A 19,537-nucleotide genomic window follows, 5' to 3' on the forward strand; every position below is an offset into this window, starting at 1 on the left:
TACCCCAATCTCTCACTTTGCTGTCTCGCTTCGACCATTCAGAGCAAGTAGTCAAAGACAGCCGCGGTCTGCTACAGATTCATCATGGTGCGTTGCCTCGCATTTCGATTAGGACATTGAACCTGTCCTCACTTCTTTTCCATTGATGCCACCTTCCCCGATGCGCGCAGTGCGGAATCATCGCATACCAGAACCACCTCGTCGACAAGGTAAGCAAGAACCGCCACGCTTCGCTGCTTCAAAAGAGTAGTGCTGAGATTTGTGATTCTCTTGTCTATAACAGGACCGCCGGCAAATCATTGAGATTCTTGTCAATGGTCTTGCCCGCCTAGAATATCGTGGATACGATAGCGCAGGTGAGTGCGCACGCCCTTGCTTCAAAGGTGGCGGCATTGCGGCACGGAGGGAGGGGCAGCTCACTGAAGAGGCCATCCTGCTGGACTCCATTTGGACGCAGGATGCGCGGTTGATGGCGACACGGAGAAAGATGTTCTCATCTTCAAGCAGGTTGGCAAGGTGGCCGCCCTACGCGAGCACATTGCCCAGGCCCCGGTAGACCTTGCCAAGACGTTCGCTTCACACATGGGCATGGCGCACACACGCTGGGCAACGCACGGACAACCGTCACCATTGAACTGTCACCCTCACCGATCGGACACCAAGAACGAATTCACTGTTGTACACAACGGCATCATCACCAATTACAAAGAGCTTAAACTCGTCCTGGAGAAGAAAGGCTTCCAGTTTGAAACCGAGACCGACACGGAGAGCGTCGCCAAGCTTTGCAAGTACCTCTACGATTCGGCTCAGGGACGTAAGCCGGACTTTACCTCGCTTGTCAAGAGCGTCATCAAGGAGCTCGAGGGAGCTTTCAGCTTTGTTTTCAAGAGCGTTCACTACCCTGGCGAGCTGGTCTGCGCCAGGCGCGGATCCCCCCTGCTTATCGGTGTCAAGACAGAGAAGAAGCTCAAGGTCGACTTTGTTGATGTCGAATTCGGCAACACCGCTGGAGCAGGCGACGCAGCATCGCACCTCGCCGACCCTAGCTTGCTGGCTCCACCCGGCATACAGCCCAGCAAGCCCGGCTCTGGCGGCCTGCAGGTGCCCAACGGCAACCCGAACCTGATGCGCACCCAGTCGCGCGCCTTCCTCAGCGAAGATGGCCTGCCGCAACCGATCGAGTACTTCGTCGCCTCGGACGCCAGCGCCATCATCGAGCACACCAAGCGTGTGCTCTACCTTGAAGATGACGACATTGCGCACATCAGCAAGGGCGAGCTGCACATCCACCGCCTGCGCCGCAACGATGGCTTGTCGAGCATGCGCTCCATTGAGACGCTGGAGATTGAGCTGGCAGAGATCATGAAGGGCCAGTTCGAGCACTTTATGCAAAAGGAGATCTACGAGCAGCCAGAGAGTGTCGTCAACACGATGCGCGGTCGCGTCAACTTTGACACCCGTCAGGTCAAGCTCGGCGGCCTGACCGCGTTCCTCAACACCATGAGGCGGTGCAGGAGGATCGTGTTTGTCGCCTGCGGTACCTCGTACCACTCGTGTCTCGCCACGCGTTCCATCTTTGAAGAGCTAACCGAGATCCCCGTATCGATCGAGCTCGCATCAGACTTTTTGGACCGCAAGACGCCCATCTTCCGAGATGACGTCTGCGTGTTTGTTTCCCAATCGGGCGAGACCGCGGACACGATCCTGGCACTGCGGTACTGCATGGAGAGGGGCGCGCTCTGCCTTGGTGTCGTTAACACAGTCGGCTCGACCATCTCCCGCGAGACACACTGCGGTGTCCACATCAACGCTGGGCCCGAGATCGGCGTCGCGTCGACCAAGGCGTACACGTCCCAGTATATTGCCCTGATCATGATGGCCGTGCAGCTCTCCGAGGACCGGATCAGCATGGCGGACAGGCGCAATGCCATCATCGACGGCCTGCACGATCTTCCCGGCCAGATCCGCAACGTGCTCGCGCAGGATAAGGCGCTGCAGAACCTGGCGTACAACACGCTCAGCAAGGAGAGGAGCTTGCTCATCATGGGCAGAGGGTACCAGCACGCTACTTGCCTCGAGGGAGCGCTCAAGATCAAGGAGGTGTGCTATATGCACTCCGAAGGCATCCTCGCTGGTGAACTCAAGCATGGCCCGCTCGCGCTGATCGACGAGTCCATGCCGGTCATTCGTAAGTTCTCGTCCATGTGTCCAGCCAAATGAAAACTGCTCGCGCGATATGCTGATGACCTCAACCTCGCACAGTGATCATGACAAAGGACTCGCTTTACCCCAAGGTTCATTCGGCGCTGATGCAAGTCACCGCGCGCAAAGGTCAGCCGATCATCATCTGTAACGACGACGACCAGGACATTGGCGCCGACGCCAAGACGATCCGCGTCCCGCGCACCGTCGACTGCTTGCAAGGCCTCTTGACTGTCATTCCGCTGCAATTGCTCTCGTACCATCTTGCGACCGCAGCTGGAGTCAATGTTGACTTCCCAAGTACGTGTTCGCGTCTCTTTTCCTTTTGGACGCATTCACACGTTCCTTCTTTAGTCCTTGCTGAGTTTGCTGACACCTCGTTCTATTCTCCTTAGGAAACTTGGCCAAATCAGTCACTGTCGAGTGAAAGCCGCGGCGGACATGCAGCATGGTCAGTTTTCTCGCTTTTCGGGAGCAGGGACGCACATGCCGTAATCATCAAGTCACACGGCAAGTTATCACGAGGTGGAAGAAGGCGGGGGGCGGAGTATAGCAAGTCAGCAGCCGATCAAACGTTTTCGTTTCTTCGAGCTGTATGCTTGGATCTTCCCAACGCGCCGATCAGCTAGCGTTGATCATGGACGTGGACAGCCCTGCATTGTGCATCGCGTTCGTTCTCCCTCTATCGTTTTGGCGCACGAGTAGCGAGCGAGAAAGCTCGGAACAGTTCCCAACAACAACTACATCATCAACAACATCGTCATCGGTGTGGAATGAGTATACGTCTCTGGTGTCGTTGGTTCTCGCAGGCGTGTGTACGCATAGAAACGAATGAATTTGAATGTAATTACTCTTTGATCGCTGTGGAGCGTTCGCCGCCGCGGTCTTCCACTGTCGAAAATGAGCGCCATGATATTTCCAGAGCGTCATGATATCTCTTTGCTGCCGACTTCTTTGACAGCTCTTGAGAATATCATTCTCATGGTTGCAACTTGCGAGTTGGAGGTAAAGAAGGAGCGATAAACGATAGGTTACTTATTCCCTCTCCAAGCTGAAGCCTGTTTGGGCCCTTGAGCCTCTGATTATAGGTTGGAGAGGGAGAAAAGAGATGATAGGGATACGTACGTAATCAACCAGACAGGTGGGAACTCGACTCGTGAGACCAAGTGTCGTTCGTAAACGCGTCAACATTTCCTTTCGCTGGTTCTCATCACCCCCATTCGGCATGTCCTTGGCTCTCCGCGCACCCTTTGAAACGGCCGATTCTTGCGCAGCAACTTTATCGTGCTCCATTTGCGACATTGCCTGCACATTGTACGCGTCGGTTATTTATTCCCCTTGCGTGTGAAACTACTTCGCATTCGACTGCTGCGCAGCGCGGACAGGAGAGCCATAATGATTCGCAGACCGCCTACGCGCATCACGATTTCGCAAAAGGAAGTTGACGAGGTCATCGCCAAGCGCAAGGAAGCCAGAGCAAGCGCAGGTAGGGCTGGCGAAGACTCGGAGATGAGCGACGCGCAGCAACAGCGGCCTGCTCTCCAAGGCGACTCCTCGGCGAACGATGCACCGTTAGGTGCATCTCTGCATCCTGCAGATGCGAGGGCCAGAGCACGAGAGCAGATGACTACTGCTCAGCGACTTGGAGCACAATGAAGCAAGTCAGGCATGCCGGGCTCAAGAAAGATAGCCCCCTATAACACCCCTATAGCAGATGGCTGCATTTCTCCCTATTCGCCGAGGTATGGAATGTGAACATACTCGCGCCATCGTCCATCCAAGCACAGCTTCCATCCGCATAAAGGAACGTTCAAGCGACTTCCTTCAACTTGCTCACACATTAAATTTCATTCTCAAAGCACGTGCTCCGGCCGCCCAGTTGCAGGGGGCCTAACATCTTTGCTGGCTGTGGTCGCCCACGAAGACAGCGTCTACGTCAGCATCTTGGAGATGCACCGAACAACCAGCATTGCCTCTTCACGACTACCAAGAGTCGCGGAGGCGGATTCTTATGAGACGACCATATCCTCCCGCATGGTGGCGCTGGTCTGTGTCTGCAAGGCGGGCCGTGCACTTAAGAGTCACTTTTTCCCTTCGGAACCAGCTATCCTGCTAAGATCAGGGCCGAACCTCGATAAGGCCTATCACATGGAACATTAAGAATGTCGCATGGTCGGTGTCCTCGGGCGAGCCGAATCAGGGGCATGCAACGGAGAATGTCGGCCATTTGCGACGCGGATAACGGCTGGCGCCGGGCGAAAAGTATTGTAATATCGCACCCTACGAGTAACGAGACACCTTGATGGAACTGCAAACCTGATAATCCATCTCATCCACCTTACCACATGCAAGACGTAGCGTTGGATGCCCTAAAATTGCCCTGGATATACCTGTTCCTACTCTCTCCTTATGCGCCAATGGCTTGCAGCGCTTTTACAAAACGTCAATCGACTCTGCGATGAGAGTCATCATATTTTTCGTTCTTCTCACCCCGACGTGAGAGAGAAGTTCACAAGCCGAAACGAGGTCCGTATGGCATAAAGTGTGTAGGGAGCGCCGAGGACGGGGGTGGCACATGTGTGGTGTGCAGGAGGATGGGTACATAGGGTTACGCATCGCCAGTTGTGCCGTTGATCTCGGGAGTGTCTACTAGTCTATGGCTGTGAAAAGATTCAAAAGAATAGAATGACGTATCTAAGCTTGAGGGCACACATGCAGGAGTTGACAGAAAAAGAAAGAAAGGGGCATGCAAGAAATACGTCACCGCGAGCTTGTGCAGTGCGCTCAGAGTAGACTGGCTTCGATCACTTTCCATTTCCTCGGAGATCGTGGAACGAAAAAAAGGTTGGTTTCTGCCTGCGGATGTTGTGGGCTGCAGCGGTAGCGACGGACATCCCCTCTGTGCAAGCAAGCTCATCAAGGTAGCCATTGGCCGGAGCACTGCTGGACACGGCTGCTCGCTGGCAAGAAGGCAATCCATTGACTGCGTCTGCTGCACGCCCAACTGACCCTTTCCCGATGCTCTTCCGACAGACAGCATCCGTGCGCTGTCGTCCAGCCTTCCTCGCCTCCTTCGTCACCGTGATGCGTGTGACCGCGTTCCATCCTCGGGCTTTCAAGTATCCTCGTTGCCCAGCCCCGCCCATCGACGATGAGACACGCGCTTCGCTCACGGACCCGGCTGGCTGAGCTCAACCCTTTTATGGCGCTCAACCCGGGGGCAGCGGAACTGTACAATCTGGCACAGTCTTTCAAATGTGTAGAAATGCATATGCCCTCGCGGCGCCCAATGGCTGTCATTGCGATGGTTTCCAAACGCCCTCCAGAGAAAGGCTGTGAAAAGTTCCTGGTGAGCCGTGCGGGTCCACGGAATGCATGTCACCGTGGCTCACTTTTGGGCAGGCAGCTCGGGACCTCTAGAGATGTGCCGAAACGAGAGGGTTTAGGTGCGAGTCACTTTCTGGACAAAGACTGCAGTGAGTTCGTTGGGGCTAGAGAGACATTGGCGGATTGCGATGAGATGCGTATGGCTATTATTTATTCAATGTGAAATGGGCGTTGCACACACAAGATATAGTCCGCATGTCAAACAAGAATGGAAGCTGAACCCGATCTCTGTTTCCTACACTTGCAAGGTGGCCGAACGCTTTGGCGGTCGCTCCTGATGACGACCGACAGTCGGCGGGCGGGTGAAGATGCAGAACTTTTGTCGACACTACACCTCCAGACTTCCAGACTGGTGTCTGATTCCGTCCGTGAGAGGTGCCACTGCGCTGCCTGCTCCTGCGCGGGCCCCGATGATGATGCAGACTCGCTAAGGCTGCGAGGACGTGCCGCCTTTCTGCTTGCTTGGTAATAATCCCATTGAGAGCCCTTGGACGGGGTGCTCGTCCAACCCGTCACATGGGACCCTCGTCATTATCAAACCACCATACACAGTTCGTACGTGTGCAAGAATGCATCTCATCATCGGTGCATCGCGCGTCGGGCTCCTTTCGTATATAAGCAAGCGATGCATCCAGCATATGCTTGTGCTGAGGATGTATGCCATACCATACCGCCGAAGCATATTGCATCCACGTGCATCCAACTATTCCGTGAGCAAGTGCACACTATACATCACAGAAGCACAACAGCCTACAGAGCACCTTATCGCCAAGCAACATTATGACAGGTTCCAATTCATCAGGCTGCGAGCCGCTCCTGCCCTCGCATCGAAGCCAAGAGCAATCCGCGAAAGACTACGGCGCGACTGCGCAGCAAAAGGAGAATCCTGCTGCAGGTCAAGCCAAACAGATCACTCAGCAAGCGCACCAGAGCCTGCAAAGGGCCAAACCCGACATCGAGTATGCTGTCGCTGCGCTTAAGGCTGGCAAACTTCCAAGTGAGTCATTTTCGCCATCCCTGCGTGCCACGGTGCTTTCTAGAGGCTGATTTGCATAATTTCTCGGGTGTAAAGGCACGGAGCAGTTGAGCAAGTGGGTGGACTACCTTCAGTCCACCTCTATCTTCCAGACTGGCCCATACAACAAGACCGGTGCGCTCTCCGAAGAAGGCGAACGAATCATCTCCGACTTTAAAAATGTTCTTTACCAGCTCAAGCAGCTCGCAGAGCTCAAGAATGACGATGACAAGTTTCAGAGGTTCATGTACCACTCGTCGCAAGCGTCGATCGCTACGGACCTGTCCGACCCATCAGCTTTCACACCCAGCCAACGCCAGCTCCGCAAGGACAGCGAGCGCGCCGTCAACGCTCTCCGCAAGCTTGGTTGGCTCATCGTGACCGACGAGGCTTTCAACCACATCATTGCTGATCTGTTCTTTGCCAGCAGGGAGCTGCTCGCCGACGCTGCGAGCGTCGCGTCGGACAAGATCCGTGAAGTCAGCGAGCGCGCCAGGCCTTCTGAGAGTGCCAAGTCTGCCAGCGGAGTCGAGAAGCGCGACACCGCCCTCGGCATCGGCCACGGCCGCATGTCCAGCGAGAGTGAGGAGAACACCAAGCAGAAGGGCAGGGTTAGCGGCCTCAATGTTGACGCTGACAAGCTCAAGCGCGACGTCAAGGACCTGGCGAGCAACGCCAAGAAGTGGATCGAGGAGCGCACTGGCTCATCAGAGGACGCCAAGGACGACCTCATTGAGCGCCTCAAGAAGACTATCATCTCCATCCAGGAGCATGAAGAGTACCAGGAGTCTGTCGATGTGCTCATCGACCTCATCAAAAAGTACGGCAAGGAGGTCAAGTCCGCTGCTGAACAGGCCAAGGAGGATGGAAAGGAGAAGATCAACGCCAACGACCACGTCGACAAGGCGGCGCGCAACTTGAAAGCCATAGTCGAGGCTTTTGCAAACGGAAAGTGCCTCGACCCCGTCCTAGATGCCTTCAAACAGGTCGCAGAGGACATCCGTAAAGACGGCCGCCTCTCAGCATACTTCTCCGAGGTCAGCCATTTCATCGAGCGCTGCCTCAAAGATTCGGGCTACGTTACCACTTCTAAGGCGTCTCGACGCATCGACAGTCTCTACGACCGCGCGCAGGAGTTGCAAAACTCGAACTCCGACTGGAAGAAAGACGCGCAGAACCTCAGCGAGAGGCTGCAAGAGTTCAGCGAGGCGCTGTGCAGCGACGAAGACAGCTGCGGACTTCTCGTCGCGTTCCAGAAGCTCGGCGCCGACCTCGAGACGCTCGCTGAGCAGACAGTCAAGCTGCTGCAAGGCCAAGCGCATGGTTTGTACCGAGACATTGCCGATGTCTGGCTGCCCCGCGTCCTTTCGAGCATCAGCCATGTCCCGCTACCCAAGATCGAGTTCAAGAGCGCCGATGTCGACGTCATTGTAGATGGCATTAACCTCGCGGCAAGCTCTGGCAACTTCATCCCGGACCGTATCCAAATCCTCAACAGGAACGAGGTGCAGCTGCACAACGGCTATGCTGCATTTGCTACCACGTTTGACAGCGAGATCACCGTTCGTGTCGAGGGTCTGCGCATCATGGCTTCCGACGTTGCCTTCTACATCCACCGCAAGAACGCCTACTTCCACCGTCGCGATTGGGGCCTGCTCTCGCTCGACGCCAGCAGCCCTAAGGGCATTTCTCTCATGATCCATCTCGAGAACGCCAAACCCGAAGATCGCGAGTCGTACATGAAAGTCAAGAAGGTGGACGTCGACATTTCGCAGCTAAACATTAGTGTGCGCCAGTCGCACCACCCTATCCAGAACTTCCTCTTCATCCCTCTCGCGCGCCCTGCGCTGCGCACGATCATCGGCAAGCTGCTCGAGGAGCAGATATCCTCTGCTCTCGAAGACTCCGATAAGCAGCTCTTCGCCATGCATGAGCGCAGCGTCGCCCTCTCCAAGTACTCTGGCGCTGCATTCAACCCTTTCTCCTCTGCACCCGGCGGCGGCGGGACCCCGTCCATCACCGGCTACTTCAACGCCCTCTTCGGCAGTGGCATCAACCCCTTCAGCCTCGGTTCCGGAGGTAGCTCTTCCGTCTCGGTCGGCAAGCGCGGCATCGTCAAAAAGGGCAGGAGCGGCGAGTGGCTGCTCGCCATCGGCTCGCCTCAGCCGATCATCGATGCCGACGCCGGCCCCAAGGGTTGGGCAGAAAAGCACAGGCGAGAAGCAGAGGAGGCAAAGAGGAAGTTCGAAATGCTCACCAGCAAGGGAAAAGCTGAGCTCCGCAAGTCGGCCGCCGAGACGGATGCCAAGGCAAGCGAGATGGCCAAAGAGGACGACTGGAGGAGCGATGCTTTCGACATCCCCGTCTGAAGGACGTCCTCCTCACCTCATACTTTCTTTACGCAGCATTAAGCCTAGCCTCTGTTCCGGTGTCTTGGGAATCTGCGTGGATTCGTCAATAATAGTAGGGCAATACCAAGCTAGTTGTACCACGCTCGCATCTCGTGTACTGTATCAACGTTGCAATTGTTCGAATTTCCTACACATTTACAATCGACTACTGCAAGCGCTCTTTCCGCAGGTCGCCAAGCGCATGCCGTCCTGTGAGCAGCGTCGCCACACCGCCGACGAGAAGCCATGGGATCATCTTAAAGAGCGTCATCGAAGGCCCACCGAGCCAGTACCTGGCAGCGAGTAGCTCGAGGTAGATGAGTGAGATGAGCAGGGGCGCACGCTTGGCTGTCAGCGAGGAGATTTGCAATGGTAATGAGCGGAGCTGGGTAGCGTGGAGCAAGAAGAGTCAGCGTCTGATACTAGGATTGTTGGATGAAAAGAGGTAGGTTATTCACCAGCATAAGCAGGACAAGCCATGGTGCAGCGACTGTACCGATGGCAACTGCCAAGCTGACAATGCGGGGCGGCATGGTCTCGCTCGCTGGAACTCCGAACGTGTGCCACCTCTCCTCCCATCCATGGAATCCCTGCTCCTTCTCCTGTGTACGTCGTGCTGATGGCAATTCGTCTGGGCTGCGACGCAGGACAGCTGGGAGCGCTAGCTCCGTAATCGGGTACGCGAGCGGCTCGGTCGACTCGCCAAAGCTTCCTACCAGCAGCATCAGGGCGAGCTTCCCGGACGAGCTCAGAATGTCCGCAGGCAGACGGTCCATTCGCTGCATGAGGACGGGAACAAGGTCATGCGGTGAGTGTGAAGGAGCTGGGGAAGGGAATGTCCCGTTCACGAATGCTCTACTTACCAAGCTGTAGGTAGCCTTGCCGGTATTCTTCTTGACCGGCAGCACCGTAGTGTCTTGTACGGCAGGGTTGTCCAAATCAGAGAGGACCATGAAGACCTGGTGCGGCGGTCGTTGCTTCTCCTCTACGCTCTGCGAGGGATCTTTGACTTTGAATACCACGCGGAGGATCTCATCGGCATCGAGCGTTAGCGGTTGCGCGACGTCGATTGGAGATGACGACGAGAATCTGTTGTCGGGCCAGGTAACAAAGCAAGTGTTAAGTGTTAGCAACGCGTCCTTCCAGACGAACATGAAGACGAATCCATTCGTTCATCTCCCCCGCGTTTTCAGATATGAAAAGTCATGCTCACGTCTTGGATATGCGTGATGAACCGTCGATGGACGAGACGGACAGCTTGCCGTCGTGCACCCTGAAGCTCACGCCGAAAGCCGAAAGCGCGAACATCAGTAGCGTCAGCGCTGCAGCCAGCAAGCTGGGCGTCATCGTCTTTCGTAGCGAGGACATCCTTGTGTCACCTTGCCTCTGATAGGTCCCTTCCGCAATCAACGATATCCAATCAGCAGAAGAAAGCCAACGGCATCATGTATGTCTGTCCTTAGGAAGCATGGGGCATGGCATATGTGAAGAGCGACCGCCGCTGGCTTAGACTGTGGTTTGTGACGATGGCAGTTAGACTGTCAGAAGCAGGCACTAGCGAGCACTCCGGGACCTTCACTTGTCGAGAAGAATTCTCGGCCGAGACGGAGGCGGGCACGCCTACAAACGCGAGCATCAGTCTCCTCAGTCCTTGCGCCATACTCTGGTTGACCCGGACTAGGCTTGTGCCAAGCTCGACCCATCGTCTTCGTTCGCGTTGTGTCAATCTCGGACACGTTCAGTCCGCCAGTCACAAGACCGGGCTGACACCTTAGAGCAGCTACACGTTGGCGGTCACGTATGGTGGACGTTTGGTGCTGGGGGGCGCGACTGGGACAGTGACTCGGCCCTCAACCGAAATTGCACGATCATTCGCCTCACACACGACTTTCCATCATTCCGACAAGGTGATCAATGCCTTCATTCTTGCAAAGTGCTTAAAAGCGAACACGATGACAGGCAGTCCTAGACAATTTTTCGGCATCAAATCTGTTGAGAGGTACCTACATGTCTTTAAGTGGCACGTTATCAAGCGAGTCAAGGCAAGTGCTGCGTAGCCACCCATTCCGCTACGGTGACGTGCTATTTGCTCCTGACCACGAGGACGACGGCTTTGCAGCGACCTGAAGCGACTGTTTATCCACCACAAATCACTCTGCACCGCTTGGCGCACCTGGAAATTGTGAATTATGATGCATGCATAGCAACGCAAGGCCTTCCCCTACGCTCTGACGCTTGGGAGACCTTGTTTACTTTGCCGCTCATTGCCAAGGCAGCGGTAGCGCCGGTCAGCAGCAACCAAGTAGACTGCACATGTGCGAGCTAATGTTGAACGCTGAACGGTCTAGAACGAGAAATACCCAAGTTTGCGAATGGCTGGTTGACCCTGGTCGAATATCCTGTCGATTCAAGCTGCCCTCCCATATATATAGCATTCGTTTCGCACAATACCCGAGAGTGCACCTGTGCGATCTGTACACAGGCCAGATGCCTGTACGCTGATTGCCACAGCGCACCGCTTGCTTCGAGAGCAAAAAGCTCTGATCATAAAGCAGGAACGGTTTCGGAATGTATCCAAAATGCGATGACACGTTACACGCATGTTGATGCAAGGCGACGCTCACTTCTCTTCACAGGTGCAAAATTTCCAGGGTGCATTGAACAGCTCGGAAGATACAAGCGATGGGACGGCAGCTGATGCGCTGGTGCGCTGATGGGATATGTGAAATCTGCATGTGTAGTGCAGATCATGCGATCATGTTTGTGGCTATGTATCAAATGTACTGCACCTGAATGATCAAGCGCTAGAGCACTGCTGGGGCATGTCTGGAACAGAACCTGCCTGTGGTGTCCCTTCGGGAAAGCACAGAAGCCCAAAATGCAAGAAATAGACGAGTGATTTAGAGGCTTCGGACGGGTACACCTAAGACCCCGCACAAAACGCCAGCGGCTCGCTGCGCGAGCCTCTTGGACACCAGTGTCACAATGCAAGGCTTCGAGGCCTGCCCTGGCCTGCCATCCGGGCCATCTGGCCTCCAGGGTTGTCGGGCGATATGACTTGCAAGACGCGAAAGGACGCGGATCGGACAGCTCGGTCTTGTTAAATAGCTTCGCCTGAGTAAGCTTCCTAGCCTTTTATTTCATAGCCTCAGATCATGCTTCAACATTCAAGTTCAAGGTTCAACAAGGGGCCCGACCTGGTTTGGTAGGGGAAGATCGCCCCTGTTCAGTGCAATCAGCGCGCCACAGTGGTTGAGGGCTGAAGCTACAAGACAAAAAAGAGCGGTTTGCTCCGGAAAAGTCCACCGGCCATTCACTGTGTATGTTTGGACACATGGGATATAGCGTCCAGGTGTCTGGCGTGACGCTGTCCGTTTGCCAGCTGCTGCCCACTGAGGCGCTTCTCAGAGAATGCTACAGGCAGAGAGTGCTACATCTTATGAACACGGCAATAATTAACCTGTGCGAATATCTGATGCTGACTTCTGTCAGTCATAACGGAGCCGTGGAGTGGCGGAGTCCAACAGAGTGCAATTCTGGAATAATGAATTTGGATGAGGCAGCGTCGCTCATCCCGCGGGCAAAGAGATGTCGTGATTTTCCTGTGCGATGTGTCGCGGTTCAGATGTTCAGACATTTATGGACTGGTGGGCCGAAAGGATACAACGACCTGATGACAGCTCTACTGCTCCCTAAAGATTGCAGCTTTACGGTCTTGCCAAGCCTAGCAGTCTATTTTATTGTCCTCAACGCGCTACATATGTATTACTGTACATTGCAGCATCCTCACGGGCGTCCTGAGGCTCTGGGCTCTGCCGGGCTTCATGATACATCGCATATCTCCCCCCGCGGTCTGTTGCCGTCTGTCTGTTACGGCCTGGACAGATGGGTTTACAATATACACCGTGGGTTAGAATTATGGCACGAAAGCAGAGTGACGCGTGAAGAAGGACGCCTGATGAGCGTCTGAGTGCCTAGGGCTTCGGGGAAGCCGGACAGAGCGCCTGTGGCTTGACTCACTGCACCTTGGCGGAGATCTTGAGGGTTCGGAGCCGACCTATGGAGGGCCCTTTGGGCGTATCCATCCCCCTGAATAGACTCGGAGCATCCGAGAGAGAGGAAGCGGCGTGGCGTCACTTTGTGGCTTTATTCGCGCCCTATCCGTAGGCGCGAATTTCTTCCATCTAGGATGTGGGTGAAGAGTATGTATATATGGGCGGGCCTTGGGTCCTTTCGTCCATGCGCGACCTCTATCGCTCTGCCCCCCTTCCCCCCCAATCCCCAGATCAATACACGCTCTCGTCGAGGTTTGCTTGGAACTCTACTAAAGTCACCGCTGGCCGGTCTCAACGCAGCTTTTACCCTCTTATACACAGTCCCACCCTCAGCAACCTCACCGCACCGCCACCTGTCTGCATGCCTCTGCTCGTGGCGCTGGAAATCGATACATCACCCATTCCTGCATACTTTCACCACTGCGCAACATGCTTGTCACCTCCTCCGGCCTCCTCAGCGTCGCCGCTCTGCTCTCCGTCACCAGCAGCGTCAGCGCTTACTCGGACCTTTATGTAAACTTTCCAGGACAGCTTGTGGCCCGCAAGTTCGAGCTCGCTGAGCAGTATTACAACCTGTTCGTCGCGCGTGGCAACGAGCACAAGGTCCACGAAGGCGTCGACAAGCTCCACGGCGAGCACAAGGAGCACAAGAGGGATAACAAAGAGGACAATGAGGAAAGCCAGAAGAAGGGCAAAGAGAGTGAAAAGGACAAGAAGAAAACAAAAAAGCACAAGAAACATAACATGGAGAAGGAGGAGACGCTCAAGCTGGAGGAAGACCAGAAGAACTCCCATCACAAGGAGCACCATGGAAAGGAGCATCACGGCAAGAAGCACCATGAAAAGGAGCATCACGGCAAGAAGCACCATGAAAAGGAGCACCATGGAAAGGAGCACCACGGTAGACAGCAACTCGCACAACAGCCTCAGCAATTATTCATGACGCAGCCTCAGCAACGCGCGGCAGTCGAAGCAAACGGGCAAACGTCTCGGCCTGCGTCTAGTCGGCCTGAGGACAAAGAAATCCCGCACACGCACATTTCGGCGCTGAAGGCGTACCAGAAGGACGGCGAGCACAGCAAGGGCAACTATCATGTCTTGTGCTTTGCCAATGGCGAGGCGCGCTCGTGGGCCTTCAAGGACGGCGAGGTCGTCGCTGGCAAATACCGAGGCGCGTCGCATCTCACTCATGGCGATGACCCCAAGAAGCCTGCTGCTGATGCGACGAAGAAGGACGACAAAGATGAGAAGCCGGCGGCGGCGACGGACGATGCTGCAATGATCACGACGGTGGACAAGGCCAAAGCAGCAACAGGGGAGAACAAACCTGCAGCTGCCAAGCCGGCCGACGACAAGAAAGCGGTTGCGGACCCACACGCTGCGGACGGCCACCCACCGGTGTGCATCGCGTTCAAGATGGACGACGAACAAGCCGGGCCAGAGCCGGGCCAGTCGGTGACGACAACAGACAAAAATGCAGGTGCAGTGGCCAAAGAGGCAGATGACAAGAAGCCTAAGACGGACAGCAAGGTAGTCCCAGTGCAGCACGTGCTGCAGCGCGGGCATCACAACAGCTCGTTTGACGGTCTGCTGCCGCGCCAGGTCGACCTCTCCGGATCGACGGTATACTTTGACTAGACAAGGGCATGTTCCGCGAAACTCTTCATCTTTACCTGCGTTCATTCGCTCTGCTTTTTTGCTTTTTGCTTGTTTTTGTAACGGGTAGCATGGTTCCTGTAATTATTTCTCTATTTCCAAAACGGATCTTACTTTGCAGCTCACTCAAAGCCAACCCGGTCGTACTATCTGGTGTTCAACCAAGCTGGTTCTTCAAAGGATGTTGGTAGTAATAAAGTACATTGGCAAAGTACATTGATGTCGAATTTTCGGTTGGTCTCCTCAGCGGCTGTGCACTTTCCCATCCGCCGCATCCTGCAAGTACGCTGAGATCGCCGCAAGGTCGTCTCCGTTCGTCTTATGCAGGTACGCCGAGAGCATGTTGCGGTCTGCGTCGGGTAGAACGTCCGCGATCTTGTCGAGCGCCTCTTTGAAGCCGGGGTCGTCGTTGCTTGGTGAGTACGACTTGCCGCGTACGCTGCCATAGCTCAGAGAGCTGCGCGCTCCTTTGCTGAGGCTACCACTGATGCTGTTGGCGCCGTAAGGGGGCGGCACGAGCGCATTGAGGCTGTGATCTGAGTCACCGTTCAAGGCAGCAGTGCCGCGCAAGCCAGGTGAACGTGGTATGTCCGAGTACATCGAGCCCGCTGCCGATGGCGGCGACATCGACGTGATTGGCGATGGCGGGGCCTGTTCTACCCGTTGAATATACGCAGTGCGCATGACAGCCGACTTTGTCGGGCTCGGGCTTCGACCGCTTCTTGGCACCCGTGGTCCAGCCACGGGCATGGTCCCTGTTCGGCTTGGGTTGTGCTGCTGCTGCAGTGGCGCCGGCTGATCGCGCTGAGACATGTTGAGCAGATTGCTAGCACTCATGTGGCCATGCTGACCAAGCAGGACGACTGGACCCGAAGGGGAAGAGATCGTCGGCTTCGATCCTCCGCGAATACCGCCAGGTATTGTTTTCGAGAGAGGAAGTAGACCAGCAGGATATGACTCGGATCGTCGGCTGGCTCGCCGTGTGAGTCCGCCCAAGAAGCCGCCGGCACCAGACATGTTGGACGGCGTTTGCCGGACCCTCTCACTGTTCTCAAATGAAGGACGCTCCATGGAGCTCCTTGTTGCAGTGCCGTAGTCTTGCTGCATGACTCCCGGATAGGGAATGTTGGTGGGTATCTCGCTGACACTAGATAAGGAAACAGTGGGAACGCTGGTGATCTCCTTGGCCTTGCCACCATCACCGCGCATGGGGAAGGTCATGTCCGAACGGATGGAAGCTGCATATGATGCTTCTTGGCGTGCTTGCCGTCTGTACGAGTGGGCACTGTTTGCCGCTTCATATAAATCATTGTCAGCAACGAGCAGATACTCCAGCTCGAAGAGCCAGGGCACTCACCAAGTTTTGCTGTCGGCCTGTTCTTAACCTCAACCCATGTAGCCAGATTGGTTGGGGTCGTGAGCAATTGGTTCGTTGCGATGGCATACAGCTTGGCCCGATCCCAAGCGGCATTGCGCTTCTTCTCGATGATTTTGGAGGAATCGAATGCGGCCGGCCACGGCAAGGTCTTCCCGTAGATCTCAATTCGGCCCACCGTGACCAGGGGCGTAGGGTACACAGGTTGCTCGGCAAAGTGGCTGTCGACAGCGAGAGATGGGCCACCCATCGGCCCTAGTCGGAAATCGAATGCCGGGACGTGCTCGATGCGTGGCGTCACAGAATTGCTGTGGGTGTTACCGGAGAATGATGGTTGGGAGCTGCTCGTCTGGGGCAGTTGCGCCAGCGAGGACTGACGTGGGGTCAATACACCGCGCGAAGCGGTTGGGCTGTGTTGCGTCTGCGGTGCTGCGCATCCCTGGCTGACAGCTTCAACTGTGGAACCAAAGCTGATGTCATTCATCGAGGCGCTGACTGCAGCTTGCAGGTCCTTAATCCCTGAAATAGGTGACACAGTCTGCTTCTGCGGCAAGACAGGCGAGACTTGGCCCTTACGCTTATCACGCAAGCTTGTGGACAACGCCCCGTTCTCCGCCGATCGCGAAGGTATCGAATCCAGCGTCAAACCACCAGAGCCGGGTTGCGAGCTGCCTTCGAGCACAGCGCGTGAATTCTGGATCGGCATTTCGGACGAGTGATGCAACATGGACGTCGAATTCACCACTTGCGATTCCGCCGTCCCCCGCCGCGGATCGCGCTTGGGTCGCATCTGCGGCGAAACTGCCGCCACGACCTCAGGTGTGCCTTCTGGTAGCGCAGCCTGTTGCTGCCGCAAGCGAGCCCGTTCACGTGCCAAAGCGCGGGCTTCTTGTAGCGTCCGCGGTCTCGATGGATCCATTTCGTCTGCTTCTTTCTCGAGACGCGCTTCGAGTTGAGCCTGCTGCTCGGCTGTCAGATCGCCATCCGATGGTGCCGAGGAGAACTCAGAAGGGGCGGATATCTCCATCTTATCCTCGAGATAGTCGCCAACTGCGGTGGTAATGAGTGTCGATGAAGGACGTTGGGGACCCACAGGGAGTTGGTTGTCGGATCCTTCGCGTAGCCGGTTTCGCCGCGGTGGTCTCTGAAGAGTCTCTTCGTGCGCGTCAGATCCATAATCTGACGAATCGGAGGCGTCGATTCCACCGCTGGTTCGCTCTTGCCCCTGCTCGAGACGTACTGCTGTGGTTGCTCTTGGTGCCGCTGATGGCGCGGACGTCAACGTCGTTGTCAAAGCTGAGGCTGTGTTTGATGCGCTAATGGCAACGCTGCTCTCGAGCATCGCGGGGTCCACGCCCCCCATTTTGGGATCAAGGTGTCCCAAGTCGTCTGAACCACCTGAATCTGATCGAGAAGGGATAATGACACTGCCCGCATCCATGTACACATCCTCGAATGGTATTGCCTGCGCGAGCGGCGAGGCAGCTTTCAATGGGACATGGTGCGCGGCAGTGCTCGAGGGGGGATCGACGACCGAGGTTGAGGCATCAGCAGTACGAGTAGCAGCAGGAGGCACGCCTCCCTGAAAGGAGCTGCTGACCCTATGGGGAATGTGCGGCGCCTCTTGCGATGCGGAAAAGGCGTCGCTAGCTCCATCTGTCTCCTTGTCTGTGCCTTCGGCTGCAGAATCGCTAGTGCTAGCAGGGGGTGCCGGAGCATTGATGTCAGTGATGGCTTTGGCCTGGTAAACAGCTGGGATCTCGTAGTAAGAAGGCGAACCCGCAGGAGCCACTGGCGCTGTGGTCCCCGGTGCCGTTGTCGTAGAGAAGGGGTCATACACCTCGGCAAGCATGCACGAACGCTGAGATATCTTGTGCTGCTCCGACGAATCAGCAGCGGCAGACCCTAATGTCAATGATCGTATTGTCGAAGGCTTCGCTGCGGCTCGCTTCGGATCATCGATGTCATTGTTTCCATCAGTCAGCTCAAACTGATCTTGGTACTGGGACCACATGGCATGTGCACTATCCTCCGAGACGGGATAGATGTCCGATCCGGACGCCGGGCGCTTCTGCGGATGAGCAATGCCTAGCTCGGGCAGCTGCTGCACGGCAGCAATGGAGAGACTTGCAGGATCGACGATGCCGTCATCTCTTTTGGAGGGTGACGATGTGGTCTTTGAAGTCGTCGCGACATTCTTAATATCTGAGGCCACATTGACTGTAGAGGAGGAAGATCCTGCTTCAGTGAGGGATGTTGCGCCTGCCCTCGCAGCGAACGACGCACTTGCGTCCTCTGACTGAGCCGATGTCGCGGAGTCCTGCTCGTTTAGCGAATGCGAGACTGGTGCAGCAACGCCAGAGCCAAAATTGTTGGTGCTCGAGCGCGAGCGCGGTGAAGGAAGAGGGGGCTGAGTGAAGCCGAACGGGGCCTGTGGACTCCCACAGCTACCGCCTCCTCCCGTCGCATGGGTATTGCTGTTGTTCGTATTCATCATCGGATGGGCCCGAATAGACGGAGAGCCTTGGACGTAATTTGGCCGTCGCGACGACGATTTTCCTGCTCCTGCATTCACTGCCCCAGCCAACGGCCATGATCCCGTCCCAGTCATTAGACCTGCCCCCCCTGCAGCCGCGCTCGAGTCACTCGTCTTGCACGCTCGTACCCCATTGTCCGCATACGAAGGCCAGATATCACTGCGCGTTGGTCCAGATGCGGGAGCTAAGGCCGGCACAGTAGCCTGGTTGCCATCTGCGCAGGCATCTACAACAACCTGCCCGATCGGCACGGACATTTTTTGGTCTCTTTGCGCAGACTCCGACGCATCGGCCGGTGGCGGCATCGGCGTAGACTCGCTGCTTTGGTGCCCTTGGCGCAGCGACTCTCCCGACGAGCTTGTCACAGTCGGTTGACCGGGCGAGGCGCTGAGCGAAGCGCTGCACCTGGCATCGGACGTCGGCGAGCGAGTGTATAGGTCGAGAATCGACCCTGGCGAGATGGGCGCTGAGGTGCGATAGTCGGTTGAAGTGATTGGCGAAACGCTGATCCGCAAGGATCGACTCATGCCAGCAGCTTTTCTGTTGGGCGCTCCGTCTGTTGTGCCGCTATTGTTGATGCTGTTAGCAAATTCCTGACCTGTGCTCGATGCCGAGGAAGGAAAAGAGTCATCGAAGGAGCCTGCCATGCCAAGTCCAAAAGCAACTTGTCAGGACGGGTAGGTGGGATGTCTTTTCTTTCGCTGAGGCGCCTGTCATTAGGTCGAATCTGACACTCGCTCACCTGGGATGAGTGGGGTTGGTGATTCTTGCACAAATTCTTGCGCGTCCGGAGGCTGAACTTGCAGGGCCAGCTTGCCAGTAGCGGCGCCGGAAGCGACGGCCGAGGAAGTAGTCGTCATTAGGAGTGTATCGTCTACCAATCTCCAGCTTGAATGGGCGTTTCACGGGAGCCTACAAGG

The 19,537-nt window shown here is 55.9% G+C and overlaps 6 protein-coding genes across 6 annotated transcripts; 4 read left to right on the forward strand and 2 right to left on the reverse strand.

The window, feature by feature from the left end:
• On the forward strand, positions 1-3,128 carry K437DRAFT_275574 (isomerising glucosamine-fructose-6-phosphate aminotransferase). The gene is made up of 6 exons (XM_013386086.1): positions 1-87; positions 171-209; positions 284-356; positions 458-2,188; positions 2,263-2,502; positions 2,598-3,128. Exons 1-6 carry the CDS (start codon positions 85-87, stop codon positions 2,627-2,629), a joined length of 2,118 nt encoding a protein of 705 aa, XP_013241540.1. The 5' UTR covers positions 1-84; the 3' UTR covers positions 2,630-3,128.
• A 322-nt stretch (positions 3,129-3,450) lies between these two features.
• Positions 3,451-4,362, forward strand: K437DRAFT_275575 (uncharacterized protein; the record flags this gene model as incomplete). Its single annotated transcript, XM_013386087.1, has 2 exons — positions 3,451-3,773; positions 4,062-4,362. The coding sequence occupies exons 1-2, from the start codon at positions 3,598-3,600 to the stop codon at positions 4,360-4,362; spliced, it is 477 nt and encodes a 158-aa protein (XP_013241541.1). The 5' UTR covers positions 3,451-3,597.
• Positions 4,363-6,214: 1,852 nt separating this feature from the next.
• Positions 6,215-9,142, forward strand: K437DRAFT_180992 (uncharacterized protein). The gene is made up of 2 exons (XM_013386088.1): positions 6,215-6,586; positions 6,662-9,142. The coding sequence occupies exons 1-2, from the start codon at positions 6,370-6,372 to the stop codon at positions 8,971-8,973; spliced, it is 2,529 nt and encodes an 842-aa protein (XP_013241542.1). The 5' UTR covers positions 6,215-6,369; the 3' UTR covers positions 8,974-9,142.
• On the reverse strand, positions 9,112-10,456 carry K437DRAFT_258451 (uncharacterized protein). Its single transcript, XM_013386089.1, has 4 exons — positions 10,208-10,456; positions 9,858-10,083; positions 9,453-9,773; positions 9,112-9,379 (listed from the first exon to the last, which is right to left on the reverse strand). The coding sequence occupies exons 1-4, from the start codon at positions 10,339-10,341 to the stop codon at positions 9,161-9,163; spliced, it is 900 nt and encodes a 299-aa protein (XP_013241543.1). The 5' UTR covers positions 10,342-10,456; the 3' UTR covers positions 9,112-9,160.
• A 2,742-nt stretch (positions 10,457-13,198) lies between these two features.
• Positions 13,199-14,826, forward strand: K437DRAFT_258453 (uncharacterized protein). The gene has a single exon (XM_013386090.1). It carries the CDS (start codon positions 13,479-13,481, stop codon positions 14,685-14,687), a length of 1,209 nt encoding a protein of 402 aa, XP_013241544.1. The 5' UTR covers positions 13,199-13,478; the 3' UTR covers positions 14,688-14,826.
• Positions 14,827-15,922: 1,096 nt separating this feature from the next.
• Positions 15,923-19,477, reverse strand: K437DRAFT_264151 (uncharacterized protein; the record flags this gene model as incomplete). The annotated part of the gene is made up of 3 exons (XM_013386091.1): positions 15,923-15,990; positions 16,063-19,257; positions 19,360-19,477. 3 exons carry the CDS (start codon positions 19,475-19,477, stop codon positions 15,923-15,925), a joined length of 3,381 nt encoding a protein of 1,126 aa, XP_013241545.1.
• Between the last annotated feature and the right edge of the window lie 60 nt (positions 19,478-19,537).

This window comes from Tilletiaria anomala (genome assembly GCF_000711695.1).
Source record: "Tilletiaria anomala UBC 951 chromosome Unknown K437scaffold_85, whole genome shotgun sequence".
Classification (NCBI taxonomy): Eukaryota; Fungi; Basidiomycota; class Exobasidiomycetes; order Georgefischeriales; family Tilletiariaceae; genus Tilletiaria; species Tilletiaria anomala.

What these genes read in the sequence shown, in the direction of transcription:
- K437DRAFT_275574 (XM_013386086.1), top strand. An exon ending in TCGTGGATACGATAGCGCAG is followed by an intron (nt 357 to 457) that starts GTGAGTGCGCAC and finishes ATTTGGACGCAG; the next exon opens with GATGCGCGGTTGATGGCGAC. An exon ending in AGTCAATGTTGACTTCCCAA is followed by an intron (nt 2,503 to 2,597) that starts GTACGTGTTCGC and finishes TATTCTCCTTAG; the next exon opens with GAAACTTGGCCAAATCAGTC.
- K437DRAFT_180992 (XM_013386088.1), top strand. Translation starts at nt 6,370, where the DNA reads ATGACAGGTTCCAATTCATCAGGCTGCGAGCCGCTCCTGCCCTCGCAT. An exon ending in TAAGGCTGGCAAACTTCCAA is followed by an intron (nt 6,587 to 6,661) that starts GTGAGTCATTTT and finishes TCGGGTGTAAAG; the next exon opens with GCACGGAGCAGTTGAGCAAG.
- K437DRAFT_258451 (XM_013386089.1), bottom strand. Translation starts at nt 10,341, where the DNA reads ATGACGCCCAGCTTGCTGGCTGCAGCGCTGACGCTACTGATGTTCGCG. An exon ending in TCATCACGCATATCCAAGAC is followed by an intron (nt 10,084 to 10,207) that starts GTGAGCATGACT and finishes GCCCGACAACAG; the next exon opens with ATTCTCGTCGTCATCTCCAA. An exon ending in GGCTTGTCCTGCTTATGCTG is followed by an intron (nt 9,380 to 9,452) that starts GTGAATAACCTA and finishes CACGCTACCCAG; the next exon opens with CTCCGCTCATTACCATTGCA.
- K437DRAFT_258453 (XM_013386090.1), top strand. Translation starts at nt 13,479, where the DNA reads ATGCTTGTCACCTCCTCCGGCCTCCTCAGCGTCGCCGCTCTGCTCTCC.